This window comes from Pelobates fuscus, chromosome 10, assembly GCF_036172605.1.
Source record: "Pelobates fuscus isolate aPelFus1 chromosome 10, aPelFus1.pri, whole genome shotgun sequence".
NCBI classification, from domain to species: Eukaryota; Metazoa; Chordata; class Amphibia; order Anura; family Pelobatidae; genus Pelobates; species Pelobates fuscus.
Genome location: NC_086326.1, coordinates 16,093,143 through 16,117,297, shown reverse-complemented (window position 1 = coordinate 16,117,297; position 24,155 = coordinate 16,093,143). Strand labels below are relative to the sequence as shown.

The 24,155-nt window shown below is 40.5% G+C and overlaps 1 protein-coding gene across 3 annotated transcripts in view; it reads left to right on the top strand.

The window, feature by feature from the left end:
- The window catches only part of KCNIP2 (potassium voltage-gated channel interacting protein 2), a 395,028-nt gene that overhangs the window by 168,152 nt on the left and 202,721 nt on the right, over positions 1-24,155 (top strand). The window contains exon 1 of one of the 3 annotated variants that reach the window (XM_063434932.1): positions 6,976-7,135. The exons of the other annotated variants lie outside the window; for them this stretch is intronic. Within the exon in view, the coding sequence (XP_063291002.1) occupies positions 7,048-7,135 (88 nt within the window). The 5' untranslated portion in view covers positions 6,976-7,047. Of the gene's footprint in view, positions 1-6,975; positions 7,136-24,155 lie in introns of those variants that run through there. 3 annotated transcript variants of the gene reach the window in all.

Below are 24,155 nucleotides of genomic sequence, written 5' to 3'. Positions count from 1 at the left end.
TAATTTAACAGAGAGAAATGTCAAGCAGAATAATGATTTAACCAAACAAATATTCCTTAATGATGCTGAGATTAAAATAGCCCATGGAAACACAGTTGCTAACAGATTGGGGGAGAATGATCAGAACGTGCCTGAATAATTTGCACGTTTTTTGGAAATTTGTCTGTTCTGACGGCTGTTTCCCCTATTTACTTCTTCACATTTTTCTTCTATTGATTTTTTTAATTAAGTTTAATAATATTTACACTTTTCTTTTTCTCATGTTTTCTTACACGGTTTGATGTAGGTAGTGAGACAGAATGTTTGCACAGTATTCTCAGATACATAATAACGGAGACACAAAAAAAAACTGTTAAACTTTTTTCAAATGTAAAAATTTGAACTCTCCCAAAAATACCATTTTCAGAGCAATTTGCTAAGTTCTCCCCAGTGGTCATAATACATTTCTCAACAATAACATTGGTTTGGGATTTGTTACTATCTAACATTAAAACACATAGAATTGTGTGATACAGTAGAGAGTAAATGACTAATTAGATCAGATCAGATCTATACCGTAAATAATACCTATATGAATTGTAATAACTGCGAGTGGTAGGAGAGAGAAGCTTTCTGGTAAAGCCGAGTACCTCCAATGGGACGATAAACTAAAATGGTACATATTGAGTCTATATGGTTCGAAACTTCATGTTCAAAGGATCACTTCAAGCACCATAACCACTTCTGCTTTCCAGGGTGGCGAGCGACCGCAGGTAAGTAGTCAAACTGTTAAAAAATGGTTTTAGTACAATAGGGGATCCAAGGCTATAACTGCGCCACAACCACTACAGTGCAATGTAGTGGTTATGGTGGTTGGAGTGTTAATTTAGGGGACATAATACAATCTTTGAGATATCTGGGAAAGAAGTCACTGAATTCATTGAATAAAAGCCTTACAATGCTAAGGACATTGTTCCAGAGAAACATAAGGTGAGTCGCATAGCTTCTGACTCATCCCTGTTTGTTCTCTTTGAACAGTTACACAGGAGAACCGGTCAATATTCACATCTAGTGACTGACTACACTGTAATATGTGTTTCTTTTTGGATCTATAATAATATAAAAATTCATTTAAAAAACATATGCTTTGAGTAGGCCTTTAAGGCAATGGGTGAGTATTGACTATTGTTACTAACCTGTAGGAATTAACTGGCAGTGAAGTATTGGAGGAATAAGGGCATCTCAGTTGTATGGTAAGTAAGTAATCGTGGCACACACAGTCAGAAAGTACCGTTCTTATAAATCAACGCAAAGTCAAAACTAGATGAAATGTACAAGTTTTATCCAACCAAAAAAAGTATTTAAAAAAAAACAACAACTTTGTTTTTGGTTGGAGTAACCCATCCTGGCATGGTCACCCCCCTTAAAAAAATAATAAAGAAATAAGCAAAATGACCAGTGATCCCACGCCAGACCAAGATCTTCCTGAAGCTTGACCATCCTCTGGTGATCTCTCTACCATTACTGGAGAAGAGTCCGTCCCGCCATTGGTTAGCTGTCACCAGCTCGCCACGCACGATGATGGCCGACACCAAATATGCACTGAACATGGAAAAAACATCATGAATAAAGCAAAAAGAACCCAATACAATAAGTTCACAGAGCTATTCACTCAGAATTGTAGGGACGTCATACTGAAGTAAACGTGAATTTCAAAATTTAGCCCCAGATAGCAAAATTCGAAAATGAAATGAAGGATGAATTGACACTTTAGTGAGTATCCCTTCCATTTATAATCAAATAAGGTTCGCCTGGTATTTAAGGCAAGTAGCAAATTAACAGAAAACATAAATTATGCAAACATGGCCAAGAGGTTTTGTTTGGTATATTATCCTGCACAGTCCCATAATTCATTAGAACACCGCTACCATGAGGTGTAGAATGTCACCATGCACAAACACTCGCAATTTAGCCAGAATTAAAGACCAAATTACAGCCCTTAGTTGAATTATTACTCACCATACTGAACACATTTTTTATTGATAAAGGCTCATTTTGTTTAATTGTAGTACATACATAATACAATAATCTAGTACTGTCTGTAAACCTGTGCCAACGAACATCTGTATAGAGTTTCCCCTCACGTGCGTCTGAGCAGTAACTCTGCTCATCTATCTGAAACGGGAGGTCAGACCCATATTCAGAGCAGAGTAAGAACATTGTCATTACCAGCTCATTCGATTTAGTATTTCTGGCAAGAAATAAAAAAGATTAATGCACATGGGGACTGAAGCGAACTTACGGAAGAGTGAATATTAAAAAAAAAAAAAGCGTAATTTTTAAAATATGCGGAGCAAAACGTTATCAGTGCTTTAAAATTTCAATTTTGAGCTCTAACAAGATTGAAAAATGAATAGCACAATTTAAGCAAAATGCGCCGGTTTGGAAAAATTCTACAACTTGGCTAGGATCACGTCTGGGCTATTTATAACTACATTTGGTTTTTAATTCATTACAATTTAGGGTGAATAAAACCTCAATGTATCACAAAAGCAGTTCTTCAGAGAGAAGAGACAGACAGACGTCTGAAGAGTGAATGTGGTCGAATAAAAAAACTGAATTCCAGATTTAAAAGTAAAATAGCCTAGCTGTGACTATGGCATGATAGACAACTTTTCAAAATCAGCTAGTTAGGCTTGACATTTGCCGTTTTCTAATCTGTATGTTTTTGTATTTAGTGAATAAATGTTTACGTGTAACTTTGTATCTACACATGTGTGTCCTCCTTTTGCTACCAATAATGTGACAATGACACTTCGCGATTCACCAAAATAGCTCATCACATCAGCGTTGGTTGCCAGTTACTTATATGCACTTTGAAAGCTTAAAACAAAAAATCTGCATACATTATTGAAAAACCTGCTTTAATGTTTAATTCAGTTGTTTTGTTTGTATTCGGTGTCTACTTTAGAGGTAATGAAACTACGTTCACAATAGCTCAGACACTCCCAATATTCTTTTACAAAATATCTTTCACTTATTTTAAATTCAGCCTTTTCCGTCTACTTAAACCTGAGCCTTCAGCTCGACGTGTCCCTCGGGCTTGAAGCTGCCCTGATAAAAACAGCTACTAATTTAGATTGCATGTCTGTGTAAAACTGAAAGAAAAAAAAATCAGCTTCTGCAGAGCCTCTTGAGACTGGTAAAACAGAACATTCCATTACAGAAGTAGTTTGAGGTCACTTTCCATTTTTCCTAGTGATTGAAGCTGGCTCCAAACTACAGACATTATCGCACTGGCTTCTGTGATTCAGGAATAAAAACTCATATTGAGTGGCGGTGTAAAGATCAGAAGTATAATTTGAAGATGATATTTATGTATTTATTTATTGTCCATCATAAAGTGACTGGAAACCTGACCTCCAGTTATGTACATGAGATACTTTGGGATTTAAAGTTACCGGGGCTGAAATTATTATTTTATTATTATTATTTAATTATTTATATAGCACCATCAGATTCCGTAGCGCTGTACAATATTAAAGGATTACTATAATGCTTTTCAGAACAATGCTTTTTTCCTTTAGTATGGCCTATTGGGCTCGACTGATATTTATCAACCCTCTTATTTACTTTAAATTTACTTTAAAAACCTAATAATCGAATGCTTATCATAGAGAAGAATTTGATTGGACCATTTAATCGGCTCAGAGCGCATGCACGCTATCTGACCTGGAGAGGAGAGGGGGGAGAGGGGAGGGCCTTAATGAAAAAGAAAGCATTTAAAGCTTGACAATGAGGAGAGGCAGGGAGTGCAGGGAGGGAGGGACAATGAAGCTTCTCCATACAGGCTCGTTACAGCGCACATTATTCTGCACAGAATTAATATTAAATAATCACAATGATCACAAAAAGAAATCAACCCATACCTGACCCTAAATAGGATTTATCATTATCCCAGTCTCCTATTCCTATGGAGAGGTATCACATGTGTTTCAGACACTACAAACAAATGATCACAGATCTGAATATATAAAGGTCTGTTTGAGAGAATCTGACCTTTAACCTCTAGGCTAGACTGAAAAATTCTTGGACTGTGGGGACTTAAATCTTCACTTTTTTTGCATACAGTACTTAAAGAATAATACAAACCTGTATTCCTAGCACAGTAGTGTCCCCCTGCACCCTCCTCCTTCGCACCTCCACCCTTTTTTTTCACTTACCTGATTAGGCCGCCCCTATCGTAAAGCATTGAATCACTACTTTCCTACGGGGCTTTCAAGATGCCGGACGTCCTCATGCAAATCGTGGGCAGCCTAGTTTCACTGAGTCAAACTCTGTAAAACTGCAGGAAGCACATCTAGTGGCTATCTGTTAAACAGCCGCTAGAGGCAGTCTTAACACTGCAATGTAAACATTCTCTAAAACGACAATGTTTTAAAGGACCACTCTAGGCACCCAGACGACTTCAGCTTAATGAAGTGGTCTGGGTGCCAGGTACCTCTAGGATTAACCCTTTTTTTTATAAACATAGCAGTTTCAGAGAAACTGCTATGTTTATAATGAGGGTTAATCCAGCCTCCAAATCCTCTAGTGGCTGTCTCACTGACAGCCGCTAGAGGCGCTTGCGTGATTCTCACTGTGAAAATCACAGTGAGAGCACGCAAGCGTCCATAGGAAAGCATTGTAAATGCTTTCCTATGCGACCGGCTGAATGCGAGCGCGGCTCCTGCCGCGCATGCGCATTCAGCCGATGATGTCGCGATCAAGATGGAGAGGAGGAGGAAAGCTCCCCGCCCGGCGCTGGAAAAAGAGGTAAGTTTAACCCCTTCCTCTCTCCAGAGCCCGGCGGGAGGGGGTCCCTGAGGGTGGGGGCACCCTCAGGGTACTCTAGTGCCAGGAAAACGAGTCTTTTCCTGGCACTAGAGTGGTCCTTTAAAGGGACACTATAGTCACACAGACCACTTCAGCTCAATGAAGTGGTCTGGGTGACAGGTCCCTCAGGTTTTAACCATTCAGATACAAACATAGCAGTTTCAGAGAAACTGCTATGTTTACATTTAGGGTTAAGCCAGCCTCTAACGGCTGTCTTCCGGACAGCCACTAGAGGCGCATCTGCGATGCTGGAGGCATTTAATGTCTCCATCACGCAGAGCGTCCATAGGAAAGCATTGAAAAATGCTTTCATTGAAAAATGCTTTCCTATAGACACTTTGAATGTGTGCGCGGCACTTGCCGCACATGCGCATTTGGCTCCGCTGACGTCAGACGGGGAAGCTGACGTCGGCGGGGGAGGAGAGGTCACCAGCGCGAGGGAGCCCAGCGCTGGAAAAAGGTAAGCTGCTGAAGGGGTTTTAAGCCCTTCAGTGCCACTATAGTGATCGTTTAAATTGCAGGACTAAGTGGCACAGGGACACTGCATCCAGACCACTTCAATGAGATCAAGTTGACTTGGTGCCTTTAGTGTCCCTTTAAATAGATAGAAAAAAAATCATTTTTTTCAGGTAGCTTTATTTAGGTCAGTGTATCATAGTAGAACACAAATCAATGAACAAACAGCAGAACGTTATTAAACAGTATAAAATGAGAATATTTTAATTGCTCCTATATTGGTATTTAGGGGCTAGCTCCCAGTCCTCTTTACTATCTCTTTAAATAATGACATGTTTCGCTGCTGTTTTATGCAAAACCATAAAAGCATTAAATTAAAGATATAAATCTGATCATGTGCCCATCCCAGGGGCAGCATTCTGCCAAGTATTGCTTAGGGCCCACACTTTTGGTGCCAAAACACTTAATGCTGGACTGATTAAAGAAATATAGTGCTACACTGCACTATGTAATATTCCTAGACATTTATTATTTCAAATAAAATCTGGTCCTGAGTGAAAATCTTTATATAAGACTTTTACTCTCCATAAACGTTAAACCTGTGTGACACGGCCTGTCTGCATCACCATTAATCCTTGTTAGCCCACTTCCCAAGCCATCTAACACTTTGTGACTGCTTCCCAGTGACTGCACTTATTCTATTTGCCTGCACTTTGTACTGTAGCTTTTCAATTTATTTTTATTTATTTATTTTTCTGTTTGGCTAAGCAACAGCAGAATTACTGTGCCTATTCCCCCCTTGTTTAAAAAACAAAAAAACACACTTTGCCTGTCTTATAATTTACAAGGGATGAGCCACTTGCTCCCATTTCCAAAAGAAGCGTAAAACAGGACACTTGCAGTTGGCATGGTGAGTCCTTGGAGTCTGTGGTTACCATGACAACCATTATCACCACCAGCTCTCAGGACCCAAGAGCAGTGCAGGGGTTAGTGTGCAGACTCCCAGCTTGAGTCAGGCAGAGGGAGCCTCACATATTATTTATATCATCATCCAAAACAGATCCTGCTTACTTTTAGCCACAGCTCTCCCAGTACTTTTGCAGATATATATTTAGATCATTCCTATAACAGTTCATTTATAAGGAGGAGAAAACACACAGAGAGAGAGAGGGGAGTTCATCAAATGAAGAGAAATTGAAGATCTGTTTGGGGGAGAATATCTAACTCATTGCTGCACCGTTTTCTATTATTGAATATTTTTCAGTACTAGTTTATTTTTTTTATTTGTTTTCCCAAGTTACAGATGAGAAGGACATTTCAGAAAACTTGATACTTTTTTTTCTACTTTATCTGACTTTAAATAATAGTAATAATAGAGAAAAATTTAGGAAAGGGGGAATGGACGATTAATCATTGAAAGGGTCTCTGACCAGCACGTGCGTTGGACAGGACGATAGAACGGGCTGAGTGATACATTGTATCAAAGTGACAAACTCTCGGTCAGAGAGAACGTTCTGAGTGATACATTGTATCCATGTGACAAGCTCTTCCTGAGAGCCTGAAACGTCACCAGCGCTGGGGATGGGAAGGGGCTGTTGCTGCTGACATCATGCCTCGCCCCAGTGACGTCACAGGAGGGGGTCTTGCTTTCCAGCTCAGGCTGTGTGTGTGCATTGCATGTGAATTGGAAGCAGAGGCTCTGACTGTCCTTGGGATTGCTGGAGAGAAGCAGCCACCATGAGCAGGTGTCAGAGAAGGTGCAAGAAGAGGCTGACTAAAGTTGCCAGATACCTGTATCAGTTTGTCACTGGTACCCTCACCCAAGGTAAGTGATGGAGGGGGGGAGGGGGCTGCAATAGGAAATCACTACATCCCTCTGTTGCATTTGCTAGCACTGTCAGTTTATTGCTGTTTCCAGTAGTCTGTCTTCCTGCAATGAATAGGAAATGATATTTCCCAAGCTCTGGTGTCTCACACACATTAACCCTTTGTATAACAATATTTGTGTCTGCTACACCTTGGCACTCAAATGGTTAAAAAGTATTTTATATTGTGTATATTTTGAAGGACTTGCTGTGTACCCATCATGTTGCAGCATTCAATAGCCCTTTAAACAGTTTGTCTTCCTGGATATAAATCAAAAGGCTCAGTTGGAGTATTATGCTCCTTATCAGCTGTTATATTCTTATTTTCTGCTTTTGTTTTTTTCTTTGTTCTACAATGGAACATATGTTAAACAGCTTTCTGTAATTATGATTGATCTGTGTGTGTTTTTATGTTCCTGTGTGTGTTGCTTAAAGCATAATGTAATACATTGTGAATGGGACCCATTAGAATGTGATGTGTTGGATGTAATATCAGGTTCTGGGTATCATTTAATTGGCGCCCAGAATTAGCATTTATAATGTCATGTAGCTATTAACCTTAATGATGTTGGCCGCAATGAGTGCAAAGATTTTTCTTTCCTTTATAAAATGTTACAGAGTATTTGGCACAGCTTGACTCTGCAAAGGATACCAACAGCAAATTTTGCAGAAAATCAGCAACCGTTCTAAGGACGAGATGAGCAAGGATATATCACCAGCTATTAAATGACTACAGCTCCCATGATGCTTTGCTGGTCTTAAGGTTCATGGGAGTAGTAGTGCACTACATCAGGAAATCAATATTGTGGCCATTCCCTGTTTGTAGTACTAGCATAGTAATCATATGTATCTACAATTTACATTACTCTTTGTATTGGGATGTGTGATGGGGATGGCAGTCTCATTGTTGGTACCTTTGGGAGACTTAAGTTACTTTAGGGACAACTTGCATTTTAAAGGTGCTAAATAATAAAAGGGATTAACAGCCATGAGGGCTCCGTCATGGACCTGTGTATCTAAAAAATACAATATGGTTTTACTTCATTGCTTGTCTGCAGATACTGTAACGTGGCGCAAATCGAACTGAATAGATTGAGAACTCATGAAAAATGAGACATTGCACCAAAATGCTGAAAATTCTTCTATTTGTCCAAACACACAACGTAACAGCAGGAAAAAGTTTGATATTTGTCAAGCGTTTCCAAAATTATTAAAGGTTTACATGTATATGTTTATTCTAAACAAAAACATAAACACAAATACATTTAAACAAACAAGCAATCACATCTATATGTTATACACACGGGCCAAAACAAGGAAATCTTAGAATTATTCCAGTCTATCTTTACACACACATGCCTAAAAAGATCAAAGCATGATGATGTATGTTTTATAAACGCACATACGCTCATGCATGTAAAGAGTCCCAACATAAACACTTGTGCACATTTACACGTTAGCAGATTTTTCTACACACACGTGTATTTAATTATGGTAACATCTCAACATATATATTGTATACATATTGTATAAATTAAAAAACACACCCAGAATGTATTTTATACAGACATTAATATAAATGTAAAGGCATACCTTTACACTTTATACACATTCCTTGCTATTCGGAGTTTGCTTAATAAACCCCACAGACACATTCCAATAGTTAGTCATATACACACACATCTATTTAAATATAGAATTCCAACAGATATATTATACACGCACTCACACACGTAAATATAGCATTCCAATATATCTTACATACACACATTTTTCGAATGTTCAGTTTTTTGAACATGTATTTTACATTAGAAAAGACACATTCATCTGTATACTAAAATCTGTTAATTCGTTTCTAGGGGCTGAGTGAACATCACGTTAAAATTTCTTAAGTGCAAAGCCAAGAATTATCACCTGAAGTAGTTGCTAAAACATATTTCTAGCAAAGCTCTGGGTAATTTAAAGTTTAACCTCTTCAAGTCTGGAGACTAGTCAGGGCCTCCATAACATGAAGGCATTTGGGTACCCTGGAAGGGATAACTCAACCAGTTCTTGGCAGAAAAGACCCAACTAAGCACTGAGGGCTAAACCAAGTCTCCGCATTGCATGGCTGGAGTAGAGAGTGTTACTGGTCAAAAAGGGGTTATTAAGAATGTTACTGGTCAAAAGGGGGGTTAACAAGAATGCTACTGGTTAATAAGGGGTTAATGCATTTAGGCCAATATAGAGAAATGGATACATATCCCAACTGAACCATACTTCTTATTTGGCTTTTTTTAACCTAAAATTTGCAATTTTCTTGTCAGGTCACTACTATTCCGGGTTTCGTGCAAAACTAAATGTTTCTTATCATAAGCCTGAGCTATTCAAATTTAAAGGGTTAACAAATCTGTTGGGATGCTGGTGTAACCTGGATACTTTTAACATCATTGACACCTGGAATATTGTGCAACTCTCTGGTCCTAAAACTGATTATTTCAAATCAGCTTTTTTAGAATATGAGACTCCTCACTTATGGATATTCCAGTTACAACATCATGGAGCCAATCAATCAATAAATCAATACATTAGTCATGATTTAAGTTTAATTAGGTATATGTTTAATGGTGTTTAATTAGGGAGATGTTTACTTTTATCATATTTTATACGTCTACAGAACTGGGCTAACAATATCAAAACAAGGGTTGCACAAAACATTTCTGCAATTTTTGGCTCAGTTCTTTCAACTCTGTTAACCTCAGTTAAAACTCAATGTCCAGTGCCATATTTGTACTGTAAAGTCTGTTCCCAGAAGTCATTATGCAAGAAATATCCTATTAATTGCTAGCTTTGAGAGCACTGCAAATTCCTGTTGTTGTTACGCTAATATGACGTTATATCACAATAGAAATATCAAATATGGGATTGCTATGGTGATTTAGAGCATAATTGGTCGTTAAGGGGTTAAAGAACGCATTGACTTCGAGCTTCACTGGTCTATTCAGGGCTCATCCCCAACAGCCAAATGCACCATTTATCTAATAGACTGCAAACAGTTAATACAGCTGGGTAAACATTCACGCAAGGAAACACATGAACATGTTGCAGATTGCTGATGATTAAGAGCAAGTGTCGAGAGCAAAACGCGTCCGGCCCTTCTGCCCTGTCATATTATGTAGCTCACAATAGAATACAAATGAATTCTAAGATTTATATTGATGTAATTATATCCTTTTTTACATTTTCGGTGAAGCTTTTGGTTCATTTGCCTGTCGGCTGTAGCTTTTGCAAAGTACGCCTTGACCCCTTATGGACCAAATGTTAAACGTTGTCCTCATCGAGATCTGCTCCCTGTATCCAGCCTAGAATATTTTGTTCTCCAACACTCGTTGGTCCTACACAGCCTACATTGTTGTGGGTCATTGTTTTTTACATGTTACATGTTGTAGTATTCAGTAGAACATGTTTTCATCATGGTATAGACCAGTGTTCCCCAACCCAGTCCTCATGGCCACCAACAGTCCAGGGTTTGTCAGTATCTTCATTGGAAATAAACAGGGAAAACCATGAACACCGGATTGTTGGTGGTCCCTGAGGATTGGGTTGGGGAACACTGGTATAGACTATCAATGGTCCTTGGAGAGTTAAAAATGTAGGAAAGCATTGGGAGGCTAGTGCGCATGCGCAGCAAGGCGTCACGCTGCGCCAATCAGTCTTATTCCACTATGTCGCAAATGCACCCCTAGTGGCTGTCTGAGGGACAGTCACTAGAAGCAGGTTAACCCTGCAATGAAAAGATTCCTGCAGAAAGGCAATGTTTTCAGCTGCAGAGTTTATATGGGGAGAAGTGTGGATATGACACCCAGATCATTTCATTGAGATTTTTAAAGTATTCTTTGTGCCTATAGAGTCCCTTTAAACCATTATCATAACATTAGTGTGGGTGATTGCAACTATATACACTGCTCAAAAAAATAAAGGGAACACTTAAACAACACAATGTAACTCCAAGTCAATCACACTTCTGTGAAATCAAACTGTCCACTTAGGAAGCAACACTGAGTGACAATCAATTTCACATGCTGTTGTGCGAATGGGATAGACAACAGGTAGAAATTATAGGCAATTAGCAAGACACCCCCAATAAAGGAGTGGTTCTGCAGGTGGTGACCACAGACCACTTCTCAGTTCCTATGCTTCCTGGATGATGTTTTGGTCACTTTTGAATGCTGGCGGTGCTTTCATTCGAGTGGTAGCATGAGACGGAGTCTACAACCCACACAAGTGACTCAGGTAGTGCAGCTCATCCAGGATGGCACATAAATGAGACCTGTGGCAAGAAGGTTTGCTGTGTCTGTCAGCGTAGTGTCCAGAGCATGGAGGCGCTACCAGGAGACAGGCCAGTACATCAGGAGACGTGGAGGAGGCCGTAGGAGGGCAACAACCCAGCAGCAGGACCACTACCTCCGCCTTTGTGCAAGGAGGAACAGGAGGAGCACTGCAAGAGCCCTGCAAAATGACCTCCAGCAGGCCACAAATGTGCATGTGTCTGCTCAAACGGTCAGAAACAAACTCCATGAGGGTGGTATGAGGGCCCGACGTCCACAGGTGTGGATTGTGCTTACAGCCCAACACCGTGCAGGACGTTTGGCATTTGCCAGAGAACACCAAGATTGACAAATTCGCCACTGGCGCCCTGTGCTCTTCACAGATGAAAGCAGGTTCACACTGAGCACATGTGACAGACGTGACAGAGTCACCGTGGAGAACGTTCTGCAGCCTGCAACATCCTCCAGCATGACTGGTTTGGCAGTGGGTCAGTAATGGTGTGGGTGGCATTTCTTTGGGGGGTGGCACAGCACTCCATGTGCTCGCCAGAGGTAGCCTGACTGCCATTAGGTACCGAGATGAGATCCTCAGACCCCTGGTGCGGTTGGCCATGGGTTCCTCCTAACGCAAGACAATGCTAGACCTCATGTGGCTGGAGTGTGTCAGCAGTTCCTGCAAGATGAAGGCATTGATTCTATGGACTGGCCCGCCCATTCCCCAGACCTGAATCCAATTGAGCACATCTGGGACATCATGTCTCGCTCCATTAACCAATGTCACGTTGCACCACAGACTGTCCAGGAGTTGGCAGATGCTTTAGTCCAGGTCTGGGAGGAGATCCCTCAGGAGACCACCTGCCACCTCATCAGGAGCATGCACAGGCATTGTAGGGAGGTCATACAGGCACGTGGAGGCCACACACACTACTGAGCCTCATTTTGACTTGTTTTAAGGACATTACATCAAAGTTGGATCAGTCTGTAGTGTGTTTTTCCACTTTAATTTGAGTGTGACTCCAAATCCAGACCTCCATGGGTTGAAAAATTTGATTTCAATTTTTTTATTTTTGTATGATGTTGTTGTCAGCACATTCAAGTATGTAAAGAACAAAGTATTCCAGAAGAATATTGAATTCATTCAGATCTAGGATGTGTTCTTTTTGTGTTCCCTTTATTTTTTTTGAGCAGTGTATTTAATATTGAATCTTTGGGAAGAGGACCAGTGTGGACATAATCAAAATCTGGACTGCTTCGAATTTCATTTCTGAACTTTGCACGCAATATCGAGAGAGTAGGGAGTTATAAATAGCTTAACGGCTGGTGAAAGAAAAGAACGTATCTTCTTTCGGATATTAAATTTTTATCTCTCTGTATCATCAAACATACATTCCCTGAATATAAACTCCTAGTGGACAGCACAGGCCCAGTATCAAGTATTTATGATAAGCCTAAGAAACAATCCCAATGAGAATTGATGGGATTTAACTGTATATAATACCTGATCCAAACGGAATCCGTGGCTGTCTAAGTGGGGCCAGGAGGATTATCAATGTCTTTGCATGTTTTAAAGACTAATAGCTTTCTGTGTTCCATGTTTTCACCTCTATCTGCTCGAACAGTCTCTAAGTTAAAGGAACACTTTATGACCCCATCGCCGACTAAGACTTAGACTTCTTGGTTTATAAACTTTAAATATTGGTAAAAACAGAACCCTAGACATGTAGCAAAGTATAAACACTTAATGTCTCCAATGTCAAGCAGTTAAAGGAGCACTCGATGCCAGGAGTACAAAAACGTACACCTAACATTAGAGTGTTTTCTTAACTATGTAGATTTAAAGTTCCCCTTTAAATAAATTGATATGCTTCCTCATAGTGAGCATAGGCACCAATTGCCGCACTGTGACAATCAGCATCCCCTTTGTAGAGATGATTGGACTCAATGCATCTCTACTGGAAGCATTCTGCAACTTCATAATCTGCAAAGATTACAGATACACACCTGGATGGGCCTCTAGTCTCAGTGACAGCCACTAGAAGTGGTCATGGAATGCAATGTAAACACTGTCTTTTCACGAAAAAAGTCAGTGTTTGAATTGCTGAGGCTTTGCACCAAAACCACTACATTAATTAGTTATAATAAATCATTTGTGAGGAGACGGGGACAGGGGACCTCCTTACACCATAACCTTATAGCTGCAGTTATAATACACTGTGTGCAGGGAGACAGGGGACCTCCTTACACCATAACCTTATAGCTGCAGTTATAATACACTGTGTGCGGGGAGACGGGGGACCTCCTTACACCATAACCCTATAGCTGCAGTTATAATACACTGTGTGCGGGGAGACAGGGGACCTCCTTACACCATAACCTTATAGCTGCAGTTATAATACGCTGTGTGTGTGGGGAGACAGGGGACCTCCTTACACCATAACCTTATAGCTGCAGTTATAATACACTGTGTGCGGGGAGACAGGAGACCTCCTTACACCATAACCTTATAGCTGCAGTTATAATACACTGTGTGTGGGGAGACAGGGGACCTCCTTACACCATAACCTTATAGCTGCAGTTATAATACACTGTGTGCAGGGAGACAGGGGATCCTTACACCATAACCTTATAGCTGCAGTTATAATACACTGTGTGCGGGTAGACAGGGGACCTCCTTACACCATAACCTTATAGCTGCAGTTATAATACACTGTGTGCGGGGAGACAGGGGACCTCCTTACACCATAACCTTATAGCTGCAGTTATAATACACTGTGTGCGGGGAGACAGGGGACCTCCTTACACCATAACCTTATAGCTGCAGTTATGATACACTGTGTGCGGGGAGACAGGGGACCTCCTTACACCATAACCTTATAGCTGCAGTTATAATACACTGTGTGCGGGGAGACAGGGGACCTCCTTACACCATAACCTTATAGCTGCAGTTATGATACACTGTGTGCGGGGAGACAGGGGACCTCCTTACACCATAACCTTATAGCTGCAGTTATAATACACTGTGTGCGGGGAGACGGGGGACCTCCTTACACCATAACCTTATAGCTGCTGTTATAATACACTGTGTGCAGGGAGACAGGGGACCTCCTTACACCATAACCTTATAGCTGCAGTTATAATACACTGTGTGCGGGGAGACAGGAGACCTCCTTACACCATAACCTTATAGCTGCAGTTATAATACACTGTGTACGGGGAGACAGGGGACCTCCTTACACCATAACCCTATAGCTGCAGTTATAATACACTGTGTGCGGGGAGACAGGGGACCTCCTTACACCATAACCTTATAGCTGCAGTTATAATACACTGTGTGCAGGGAGACAGGGGACTTCCTTACACCATAACCTTATAGCTGCAGTTATAATACACAGTGTGCGGGGACAGGGGACCTCCTTATACCATAACCTTATAGCTGCAGCTATAATACACTGTTAATAATATAGTTATAATATTGAAATGTTCTGTTGGTGACCAAAAACTATGTTTCCAAGCCATGTCCTTTAGAGCACAGCTCTCCAAACTGTGTGGTGCGGCACATTAGTGGGTCGGCTATACAGTCTGAGTGTGTTGCACAGAGGTGTCCAACCAGAAGGTGAGCACTTTGCACAGTGCTCCCTTTATGTCGGTCACTCCATGTAGGGTGGCCGAGCAGGGGTACCGCACTAGAGGTGCTTTTGTTTCCCTACCCGGTCTGACAGGAAGCGCTCACTGAGAGCACAGAACTGCCTTCTGTCAGCTCCTCTACCACTGTCCGTCTGCTTGGCCACACTACATGGAGCATGGTGATGCTGAGTAGGCACAGGAGAGGGGACAAAGAAGGGCACAAGAGGGGAAGGGGTACAAAAGAAGATACAGGAGGGTTAGGGAGATACAAGAAGGGCATAGGAGGGGGTAGAAGAAATACACAGGAGGGTAGGGAGACAAAAGAAGGGAACAGGTAGGGAGCGGGAACAGGAGAAGTGCACATGAGGGGAGGGTGGCAGAAGAAGGGCACAGGAGGGCAGGGGGGACACAAGAAGGGCACAGGGAGGGGGACAGAAAAAGTGTACAGTGGAGGAGGTGGGAAGGGATAAGAGCACAGAATGGGAGGGGGACAAAAGAAAGGCACAGCAGAGAAGGTGGGGACAAAAGAAGGGCACAGGAGGGCAGTGGGGGACAAAAGAAGCGCACAGGAGAGGTGGGGGTACAAAGAGACACATAAAGGGGCTGGAGGAACAGACACACAGTGGGGCTGAGGGGGCACAAAGAGACACACAGAGAGACAGAGGGGGGAGAAAGAGACACACAGATGGGTTGTGGGGGGACAAAGAGACACAGAGGGGCTGGGGGGGGACAAAGAAATACACAGAAGGGATGGGAAAAAAAGAGACATACAAAAGGGCTGAGGGAAGAAAGAGGCTTGCCAGCCAGCAACAGCATACTGCCAAAGCCAGCCACAGCAGCCAGTCAGCAATAGTAAATAAGGTGAGGAGAGCCAACTTGGGCCGGGCATCTTATATTACTATATTGTGAATAGGGGAGTGTTAGAGAGACGGTTGTAGGATCATACATGTGTATTGTGCATGCACAGCATGCACATTCGGGGTCGGAACTTCTGATGATGTGGCCGCAACTAAATTGACGTGTTCAAGAAATAAAATATGGCCTCGACCACTGCAGTGTCACGAAATGATGCACGCCTGAATAGTGTGTCACGAACACGAAAAGTTTGGAAAGCTCTGTTCTAAAGGGTTAAAAAAATAAATAATAAACTAATGTTTCCATGAATTTGGACAGCGGTAGGCAGTTTAAGCACTCCAGATTTTGTGGACTGCATCTCCCATTTGCCAGTGTAGTGGCTGTAAGAGCCTTATAGGAGATGTAGTCAGCAACATGTGGATTGCTGAAGGTTGCCGAACCTTGAACAAGGGAATAAATACACTAGGGAAAAGATTGGGGCATGTTTTTATATATTCTGCTGTCATTTTAAAGGTCGCCATTAACCATCACTGGTGACTATTCTAACCCCAAGTTTAAAAGTTATATATAACGTGTTTATATTCTTATATGGTACAGCAAAAACAGCTTTATTTTAAATGAATATTTTCTTCTTTTTTTCATGAAAATGCTGTCGGGTTTCATCTATTGTCTCCAAGTGAACCGCTTCATAAAAAATATTTTTAAAAAAACAGTATTTGATTAACAGAAAAAAAAAAGTATTTGATTCACTGAGGGGTTTAATTATTAAACCGTGAAACGGAAACTGAATTTGCAATATCGTCTGACAATTCAAATGGAAACCAAGGCCAGGGAATGGCAGGAGGTATGCATAAAAACCAAACTTGCAATACTAGTGAATTGGCTGAGTTTTATGTTATTTCACTCTATATTTTGCCAATCTGGCTTTCAGTAGACCGTTATTCACTGATTTACACACACGGGGTTAAGAAATAGAATAGCAATACACATGATAAACTTAGGGGCGTTCCGTATCAGAGATTTGGGGTGATAAAAGCTTATAATTTCCTTTTTTCATATTTTCAGTTAAAGTATCTGGGTTTGTGTAACCAGCTCCAGCGGACTCACAAATTAAATGTTACAAAAATATATTCAAAGTAAAAGCACACAAAAAAAGAATTGGAATACAGCAAAAGCAAAATTATTTAACATGTTTCATGTCCCCCGAGGGTCTGAAAACTTCTGACTAATTGCTATCGCTGTATTCAGATTTCTGTATGCTTTTCTTTGGAGCGTGTATTTCTCTGATGGGACTTTTTGCACCTCATAAAGAAAGATAAATGTTTTTTTTTTTTATCTCCCTTCTGTTTTTGAGAATTATTAGTATTAGGAACCCGCATATCAATTTTAGGTACTGTAGCGGAGTGCAATATTAAAATCCACGATCTCCGCTGGTTCCACAGGTAAATCCACAGTCAGCGCTGAAAAGTAAGGCAAGTCCCCAAATCCTCCCAATAACCGGACGAAACACAGTTTGGGAGTCAACTACTGGCTTTATTCACAGCTGGCATATTTATACAGTTCCCCATGCAAGGGGTTTCCATACAGTGAATCCAGGGGATTTCTCCCATCATGCAATGTAATTTTCCCAACAGGCTGTGCTGCACGAGAAGGATACTCCCACTAAAATGGACGATTAAGTGGATTATCCCCTCGTGCAGCAGAACTGACAATCTGTATTAAAATACGGTTTTTACGTTTTATTCGGCAGATTTAAGTGACCGAACGTTCGGTGGATAGCTGGGACCTGAGCGCATCTTTTGGGAGAATACCGCTCAGCTCCCAGCTGAACTGACCGAACGCCGCATGAAATATACTTAGCCATCGAGTTCGGTTTAAAACTACCGAACACCGATGGGGAACACAATGTGATGAGAGCGGAACTCCCGAACGCTCTGGAAGTCCAGCGGTGTTCGTATCATTGAGTAGCCGTTTTTAGTACCAGGCGCTCGACGACCGAACACCGCTGGAGAGACAAAGGATCCAAGATGGCCGACCGCCGCATGGTCGGTAGTCGAACGACGGCCACCTAGGAGAGCCTTTAATTACCGATTGCAACATTGTTGCAATCGGCTAACGAGCGCCACACAACTCTAAGTGTGTGGTCCACCCGGGGAGCCCGTATTCGGTTGGCGAACGGCCCAGATGGCCGCAATTCGTCAAACGAAGGGTTTGCATGCTGGTAGCTTAGGGCTGCTAGCATGCGAACGGTCCTAGAGAATACACACATAAGATACAGTCCCCCCTTACAGCCTATGGACAACCTCAATATATCACAGTCCAGAAGTGGCTAGGCTTGCCACAGGTACCAAAATATATTTGTATTAATTACACATTCATGACACCATAACAACTGCATCAGAATGCAGTTGTTATGGTGCGAGTACATGCTCAGCTCACAAACATCACAAAACATCTGCCGCTGTCCAAGGGTGGGATCAGGAAGTCATGGACAGGGTAACCAGCTGACACCCTCAGCCTCTCACTAGCTCCACATTCACAAAATGGTTTGCGAAAAAAATGTACGTTTGTAACTATTTTAGAGGAGACATTACAACCTGGAAACCAAACAAACGTAAAAAAAGCTTATTAGACTATCTGAGTACATATTTCCCTGTTAAGTTTTGATTGAAGATTTTCTATTCTTTTTTTGTCCCCAAAAATGTAATCATATTCCAATGCAACTGCAATAAAATTAAAAAAATGTATAAAACCCTCAGGAAAAATAAAAACGTGTGACAAAAATTATAGATAATTATTCAAACCCTCCAGGAAAAAATGAAGAGCCCTGCAGTTGGCAAGGAATTATGTATAAAGATTCTTCACTTTGCTGTTATTGGATGGCTTGTCCCCAAACAAGTCTCACTTGCACAAGTCTTGCCAGGCGATGTAATTATACATAACATCTTAACAGTGGTGATGGTAATGTACATAGAATTGTAGAAATTACCAAGAAATATTAAATATCTATGGATAATAAACTAACTTTGATTGCAATGTATTATACTATACTACTATACTAAGTCTTTGCACCATAACCACTACAATAAGCTGTTGTGATTATGGTACATGTAGGGTCATTTTAATAGAGCCTATCCGATGCTACTAGGGATGCCAAAGAAAAAAATCTAGGGATTTTGGGGGCTTATGACAAGGGGACAAGGTTTAACTTACCATGAAAATTTTCATAATAATAAACAGCTCGTACATTTAGAGCAGTATTGCTCTCGTCTCCTGCATAAGACTGGCTCATTCTTTTCAGAGTTATGTGCCATATACCATAACCACTGTATGCTAGACATTAAGGCTGTTTCTGTATCGTATGGTGTGTATTTATTCACACGTTAAATGTACGCTGCATTTCTGTAAAAGCTGGAATGGAATTCCACTAATTTTGTTGTACTCTAGTAGTGAAAATGACATTTTAGTTTTCCTGGCACCATTGCATCCCCCTGCACCAAGGCCCCCCCTCCTTGTTGTGCAGAAGGGGTTAAAAACACCTACTGTCACTTACCTCAGTCCAGTGCCGATGTCCCTTGTCGCTGGCTCGAATCTGCCTTTACTCCTCCAATGCCGGTCGTCAGCAAGCGGGGAAGACATAATGCGCATGCAGGGCAATGGGCGCACTCACATTAGGATTTCCCCATAGCGGCAAAACGTGAGGATGTCCAGCGTCAGGCGACCAAAAGTCACTTAACGATCCGGAAGTCCCACTAGTGGCCGTCATCTAGAGGTGGAGTTAACCCATAAAGGTAATCATTACAGTTTAAAAAAAAGTCTGTAATAATTGCCATTCCAGGGTTAGGGGACCTGGGGCACTGCACCCAGACCACTTCAATGAGCAGAAGTGGTCTGGGTGCCTATAGTGTCCTTTTAATTCACGTCCAAAAGTGATGATGATTAGCTTGAATTTCTAATTCTTTAATTGGACTTAATGAGGATAATGTATAAAAATTGTTGTGTTTTTAGGCTGGTTTGACTGTTGCTTTTCCTATCCATGCCTATTTATTCCCTTATTTGCATCTTACTGTGCCATCACTTTATATTCCTGTTCCATTTTGTTCCAGATCTTATAAAAAAAAAAAGAGGAGCAAAACTGTGCCTTTTATTCCACCAAAAGTTTAAGCATGGGGCTTTAACCCCTTAAGGACCAAACGTCTGGAATAAAAGGGAATCATGACATGTCACACATGTCATGTGTCCTTAAGGGGTTAAGATACATGTTTAAGAATTTGCAAAAATCTGCAGATATTATTTGGAGTTTGTGAAAATGTATCTGCAGTACAAAAGATGAATATGCGGAAGTCCAAACTAAAATATTTTTTTAACGTGTCTGGAATCGTTGGTATAAGGGATTTAAAGAGAATGTTAAAAAACATAAAAAAACCCTTTAATTATCTTTATCTGACAAACAGTTACTAATTGGGGACAGACTTGGTACTTAGAGCAAACTGTGAGAAGAGAACAAGCAGCAGCATACTTTAAATGTCAAGGCTGTAAAAGCGATCTTTTATTTTCTTATAAAGAGTGGAAAAATAATGAATATATTTTCATACCAAAATAAATGTAGTTAATGATACAAAACTAGGGTAGCTATGAAAATATCTATGTTCAGAAATTGAACACGCTTAACAAGGATCAATCACCATAAATTCCCCAAATCACTTCATACAGCTGTTTTAATTGCTGCCTATGACTTGTGTTCATCATTTTTAATTCTGTTAAGCAGGTTTTTTTGTAGGCACAAATCATTTCACAGACTGTGATTGGCTTCTGACATGGAGTGCTCAGTAACAGCCACTGAGAGGTCTATTCACTACGGCAGCTGAATGCTAGCGTGTCCAAATTCAGGTGTTTCAGTTGAAAGGTTTTTTTTTATGTGAAACACATTTGGGCATTCACAAAAGTTACACCTGGTAATATTGGCAGTATTTTCCCTATCGTCCATCTGCCATTCAGCAAAACAAATCTCTACGTTTGCTAATTCAACTAAATTGCAACAGAATAGTAATAATTTCCCTAATTTGTGTAACCTAGATCCCTTGGTATAGACAAGAAGAACTTCGCTTCTAAACCTAAACCCCATAACCCTAAATAAACCCATTTACCCAATAACACCCTAATAACCCTCCATTTACCCCAACCCTACTTTTATCTTCGATGCTTCATTTTATATATTTATTAAGGTAATTTGTTTTTTGTTCAGTTACTGTTTAGATAATGCTTGTCTTCAATTTTCCAGTGAATCGCAATGTTGCCATGAAATAGCTACGGCCGGGATCCATTTATCTCAACGCAGTTTTCGGTCAGTAGTAAAAACAGTGAGACTCAAAAGAATTCTGAAGCCAAATCAAAATAACTAAATGTGATTAAATAAATTTAGCGTTTAGTGAATGGAGAGATGAGAGTTTGGATATCCTTGTACATTTCTAAAATGCCCACCTTCCATTTTCAAGTGGTAATTCCACCCACTTGTTACTTTTGCTTGGATACATTGATTAGGAGTTAGTCTGCTTTAGTATTCTTGTGTTAAATAGGTTTTGTTGCAAGTGTGGCAAGTAGCAGTCTTTGGACTGGAGTTATTCAGAATCTGATTGAGCAACTGAACTAAGAAATCATGGGGAAACGCAGAATTTGACATGAATGTTCAATTCGTTGTTCATTTAGGGCTATTCAGGGTCAAATTATGAGTTGTAAATAACTCTAGTAATTTAACGGACTGTAACAAGAGGGTTCTTTTTGGTTTCCTGCGTGGACATTTCGTTGAAAGCATGTTTTGCAGATCCGTAGGATTTAGCCAGAGAAGGAGCAAAATGTTTTTCAATGAGATCACAGAACACAGAGAGTAGGGCAGGCAAAGAGCAGCAGTCAGCAATCAAAGATTGAGAAATGGAAAAGTATTACTGAACACGAGTTAACCTTTCAATTATTGCCTGTAAGTAATACGGCACAGACAGAACATAAATCACTTGTTTTCCGAGTACCCTTGTATGTTTATTGATCTGTACACAGTAATAATGCATACTGTAGAACGCAATGAGCAAACACACTGTAAGTAGTAAACCTGACTATGGCTCTTCTGTTAGTTTATTGTGTTACAGGACAAATACAAAAAAAATAAACAAATAAAAAAAAACTATTTAGTATATGCAAACCTATCAAAATATGCATGCATTTAATTATGTAATTATGTATTTTTTATTGAGGGTATATCTAAAAACAAATTGTAAATTATGCAGATCTTTTCTCTGCAGTCATTGCAAGCCCTCCCTTTCTAACTCCACCCATACTTTCTGTGGCTGTCTAATCACAGACTTCCCAATGCAGTTCAATGAGAAGTCTTTGCAAGCCAGGTGCTCTGGGCAGTAGCTGCCTCTTGAGTTTAGTTTCACTGAGCTAAACAAACCAGGAAGTAACAGGACCGGTTGACTGATTGACAGCCAGTGGGGTGTAATAAGGATTATTTATAAAAGTGTCAATTTTTATTGAAATCTGCACAAAAAAAAAAAAAAACATAAAACACTTCAGCAAGCTAAATAGCTTTAGATTGGAGTGTCCCTTTAACATTGTATAAAGAGGGAGGTGAGGTATCGAGATTCCATTCTTCCATTTTCTCATTTTTATTCACGAGCTTTTTGTTCATCAAATAGTTTAATGTGATGACCACATATTTCCGATCCAACTTTTACAACTCTTTTAGACTGGATTTTTCCAACTTACCTGTGGATTGAAACATGCCCCTTGGTTCTGTCACTTTAACTTAAGAAGAATTACAAACAAGTAATTAGAATTAGCTACACGTGACAGATGTATACATTATTATTTCCTAACAGCTTCTTAAAAATCCCAGCTCGTCAACACCTTTCAGTCTCTTTACTTAATGAAGAACAGGTCAGGCGCTTGCTCTAAAAACCCCATTTTCTCTGCACGTTTCTGAAACAATATCCATTCTCATTTAAGCAAGGTGATGACCAACGAGAGGGAAAAAAGGACGTAGATCATTAGTGTGTGTATCACTGAAGCAACCTGCTGAATTTTGATGAAGCTGAGTGTTAGTTTCAGTGTAGCATTCCATCATTGAGGGACCTTGAGTCATGATACTGCATACAGAAAGAGACACCCTGCATTTATAGTAAGTGCAGGAACTGATGATAAGCTGCGTTACTCTGACCGATTTTGCAAGAAGAACATAGATGTACAGCAACAATGGGTCTTCCATTGCAGAAACGTTTCCACGAGAGCATTATTTCAGCAGACGCTGTTTTAAACAGCTCATAAAAAACAAACTGTTACTTTGTGCTATCTAGGAAACAAAGTTAATCAAAATCACACCCCGAGATAGCGCTGGTGCTTTAAAGGGACAGTATAATAAATATACACACCTTACTCTCAAACATCTATGCTAGTTCATATATTTGTCCATTGCCAGTTTATGTTTCTCTCTTTTCTTTATGAAAGATAAAATTAGCTAACACTATTCTTTAATACCTTCTTAAGTTATGTCTTGTTTAGTATGGAAAGTGCTTTTGTCTAATTTCGGATTCATTAGCGTCCATAAAATCACGGTCAGTGCTCCTCAAGCCTAACAGTGCAGGATTTAGGGATTACCTGGGTCTCTAAGGTGTTTAATAGAAAACAAAAAATAAAAACACCTTGGACTCTAAGTTTTTTTTTTTTTTTTCTAAACATTTTAGACACACCCGGGTCATCCCTAAGTCCTGGAATGTTAGGTGTGCCTTGAGGAGAGGGTTGAGGAGCACTGATCCCGTTGATCACCCAAGCCTTATTTTAGATTGCACACCCTGATTACTACACCTTTAATTTTCCTTATATTCAGTATACCTAATTCTAATATGTGTATGAAGGATAAAAGACAACTAAGTTTAAATGAACACTCCCAACCCATAGCACCATCCGTTATCTCTATGGAGGCCGGAGTAGCCGAGCGACTTCTAACCTTCAGAAGTTACACCACTTCCAAATTGTTAAACGCCGAAGTTGATCCCCCGGTGCCTGAAAGCTCTTTCTCTTCTGTCCGTCCTTTGGCTTTCGTACAGTCCAGAAAGGTTTACCTTGGCAGCCAGTGAAAAGGCTGGGAGCAGAAGCTGACTTATGTACTAATACTTACATGCTTACTATTACTTACATACTTACT